Below are 3641 nucleotides of genomic sequence, written 5' to 3'. Positions count from 1 at the left end.
AAGAAAGAAGGGAGAGCCTTAACATACCTGTTTCTGGAATTATTTGAACGAATCTACTTCTGCGAAATTTATACTGGATTTTTTTGAAATTGGAACGAACTTGTTATGCTTGAGTGTTTGTTTGCACTAGAGAACTTGTTATGCTTGAGTGTTTGTTTGCACTAGAGAATGGATTTAAATTTTAAGCTTGATCCAATGTTTTTTTGAAGCTTCTGTTTCCAACGTTTTTGATTCAAATCAAGGAATGAATTGAAGCTTGGTTAAAGATTCTGTTTCTCGTTTTTTCTACTTTCAGAAAGGATCCAATGGATCTTAAATGTTATATCAAGTTCAAGACTTATCTTAAGTCAATCAAATCTTACTAAATGACTCATTCAACTTTACACGTTACTTTGTCATGCAACACATATGACTATGAGTCATATGTTGAATGGTGGCACACTGCCACGTGGGAGTACGGTGAGTTATTTTATTAATTTTTTATCCACTTATTAGTTAATCGGGTAATGTCCTATTACCCGATAATTAAATAATTTCCCGCATAATTTAATAAATTATCACAAATCACTTAAAATTTTACTTATTTTTAAAATACTTCATATATACTTTATATATTATACTACCGTGATCGTATGGTACATTGCATGATACTAGTTCATAATTATCGGGGTATTATCGCTCGACCCGTATTTTATTCTAAATTGGCCACTTTCAACGAAATTCGTTTTCCTTAATCTGTGTACCCTCTTATCCTTCATAACACTTATTTATCGCTTGCTATAAATAGCGTAAGTATGTTAACATCAAGATGATCTCATCCCCGAGTCTACGTCAATTGACCGAAAACGAAATTTTTAACGTACGAAAACGCGATGTAACATCTGAACATTCACACAAATGTAATAATATCATACAAACTCGCTCGCTATCTAAATCATCAAAATAACATCAAATATCAAGAATCTCTCGTCAAAATACAAGAATTTCAACTTAAAAACTTAGTTTTTCCAACTTTTCAAATAATGCGCCAAAATGCACTCGAGCCACTATGAACCCCAACCAAACATATGTACAAGTCCAGAATCATCATACGAACCTATTGGAGTTGTCAAAATACCGAGATGATATATTTTACTAAAAACATTGACTGTGGCCATATTTTTAAAGTAAAAAAAATCACATTTTATTTAAAAATTCACATTTAATTTTTTTCTGAATATAGTCTCGGACCACAAACGCAAGTCATAAATCATCAGTTAGAGCTATAAAAAGTTTTAGAACACAGAAAGCAAAGGTAGTACTCAAAATGACCGATCAGGTCGATACAAAGTCACAATACTTTCTCTTTAATATTATTTCTGCACGATTATTTGCTTAATTATTCTCTCAGCTCTACTTCAATCACATTTATATCAACGAATATTGGTTTAATTCAGTTGTTTATGTTCTAAAATATAAATTCAATTGCTTAGCCTTCAAACGAATTTAGGTTAAACAAATATGAGGATTAAAACACCTATTCTTTTGGCTTGGGCATAGTTTTTTTTTAAATTTTTTTTATGTTTTTGAAAATTATCCGAAAAGTACTACTCTTTATGTTGTAATTTATATATCATACTTTCCTTTTTAGTTTGTCATAGAAAGAATGCCACACTTTCATATTTAGAAATAATTTATTTTTAAAACTTCCTACATTATCTTTAAGTACAAGACAATTTATAGGTACTTAAATATTTGTGGCTTATGTTATGTTACAAGTTTGAATTTTTTTTTTCTTTCTTAAACTCTGTGCCGAGCAAACATGGTCATATGAATTGGATTGAAGGGAGTATTATATAAGTCAAAATATTTAAAAATTAAAATATTTAAAAAGATTAGTGATTATTTGACAAATAGTAATACCTTTGCATAAACTAGAATGGAGTGAGTGACAAAATAGCAGTATATTTAAAATTTAGATCTCTTATGCTAAAAATCCAAGCTATTAATTTAGAAGAAAATAATAAATCCAAATCAAATATGGCTGGAAAAAGAAGAAGAAAACAGGGAATAGGCAGAACCGCAGAAATAATCCTTGTACAGTCACATGCTATCTATAATTAAACTGATTATCTTTGCTTTCTTGTATTAGTAATTACTGCTCCTTCAACTGCAATTTCTTGTTATTTTTCTAACATAATTAACATTTGGAAAACTCAATTTATCAATATGTTTTAAAAATCGAACTCGTAATATTACGGATATGAATTGAATAAGTATCTTACAATCGCTCAAAATGTAAATCCTTGTCCACAAACTTATGTGATCAATTTTTCCTGCTCTGTTTCAGCTAATCTCTGTTTCTCAAAAAAGATTTGATTCTTCTTTATGAACGCTTCAATAGTAAGCTTAAATTCTTCGTTGCTAAGTGTGTCTACCGCCGCCATGTCTGTCTGGGAACGACGGAGCTTTTTTGGAGGAATCTCTTGCTTCAAATCCTCCGATTTAGTCCTTTGAAGTATCTGTATATTCTTCGTTGTTACATCTATTGTCGTCTCTGCGGCGTTGCTTTGCACCTTATCAATCTGCTTACTTTCATCTCCGGCGAAATTAGGCTCCGCAATCCCCGACGGCGAAGAAGTTGCCACATCGCCGTCACAGGTAGTGAGGATCGGTAGTTGAACTTCACGGGAGCGGACATCATCACGGTGGATACCGCCAGTGACGGAGTGGTTATCGGCTTCTGTTCGACGGCAGAGCAATAAGACAGAGACTATAATTGTGTTGCCAATGAGAAAAACGACATGAGGATTGAATATATAAACTGAGAGTTCGAGCAATAAGTCGCCGGAGAATTTAACGGCGGCCGGGAGATATGTCCAGGACCAGGAAATAAACATGAACGCCATTGCTCTGGCTTTCTCATATTTCACGTTGTCAAACACTTCATGATCCATTAATTTTCACTTTCTAACACCCGATCAGTTGGGTTCACGAGAAAATGGATTGTTAGAAGTTATTTGAATTAATGAGAACTGACACAGAAACAACGAAAGAGTGATTTTCGAGCAGCTAGAGAATAGTGTTCGCGTACTGTTTCGAAGGTATATGTATAAGGAGGAAGGTTACGAAAATATACACACTCGAAGGACGCAATGAAAGAGAAGTGAGGCACGAATTCTTAGAATCAAGGTTTGAGGTTTAAATTCAATAGATGAGATGATGGAGGCTTCTGATAGAATTAATGTATGTAAAGAGGGAGGGAATACTCCTTTTATAGGCGTAGGCCTCAGGGGATAACTTCATTTTTCTTTGCTAAAAGGAATTCTGTGGGAATGATATAAGGGTTTTAAATAATGGAAATTATGAGTAACTTATTTAATTATTATGAACAGTGTGAAAAGAGTAGGAATTGGTCCCCTCATGGGATAGCATAAGTAGAGCCACAAATTTGAATTTCAGTAGTTTCTAAACTGGAGCACACCTACACCCTCACTAGTTACATGCGCACCCTTACCTTGAACTCTCTCCCAATATATAACATAATTGATCTATGTACAAGTTATATTGGAACTATAATGTGAGTTGTTAATTTGGTATAAGAGTAATATCAATCTTGTAGTGTAAATTGTTTCCCCTCAAAATCGGATAACAATTGAATT

The 3641-nt window shown here is 33.2% G+C and overlaps 1 protein-coding gene across 1 annotated transcript; it reads right to left on the bottom strand.

Moving 5' to 3' along the window:
* Nucleotides 1–2209: 2209 nt before the first annotated feature.
* Nucleotides 2210–3299, bottom strand: LOC107795496 (uncharacterized). The gene has a single exon (XM_016618153.2). It carries the CDS (start codon nt 2934–2936, stop codon nt 2298–2300), a length of 639 nt encoding a protein of 212 aa, XP_016473639.1. The 5' UTR covers nt 2937–3299; the 3' UTR covers nt 2210–2297.
* Between the last annotated feature and the right edge of the window lie 342 nt (nt 3300–3641).

Source organism: Nicotiana tabacum, chromosome 18, assembly GCF_000715075.1.
Source record: "Nicotiana tabacum cultivar K326 chromosome 18, ASM71507v2, whole genome shotgun sequence".
Taxonomy (NCBI): Eukaryota; Viridiplantae; Streptophyta; class Magnoliopsida; order Solanales; family Solanaceae; genus Nicotiana; species Nicotiana tabacum.
Note: the sequence above shows the minus strand (reverse complement) of the source record. Positions and strands in the feature narration are given on the sequence as shown.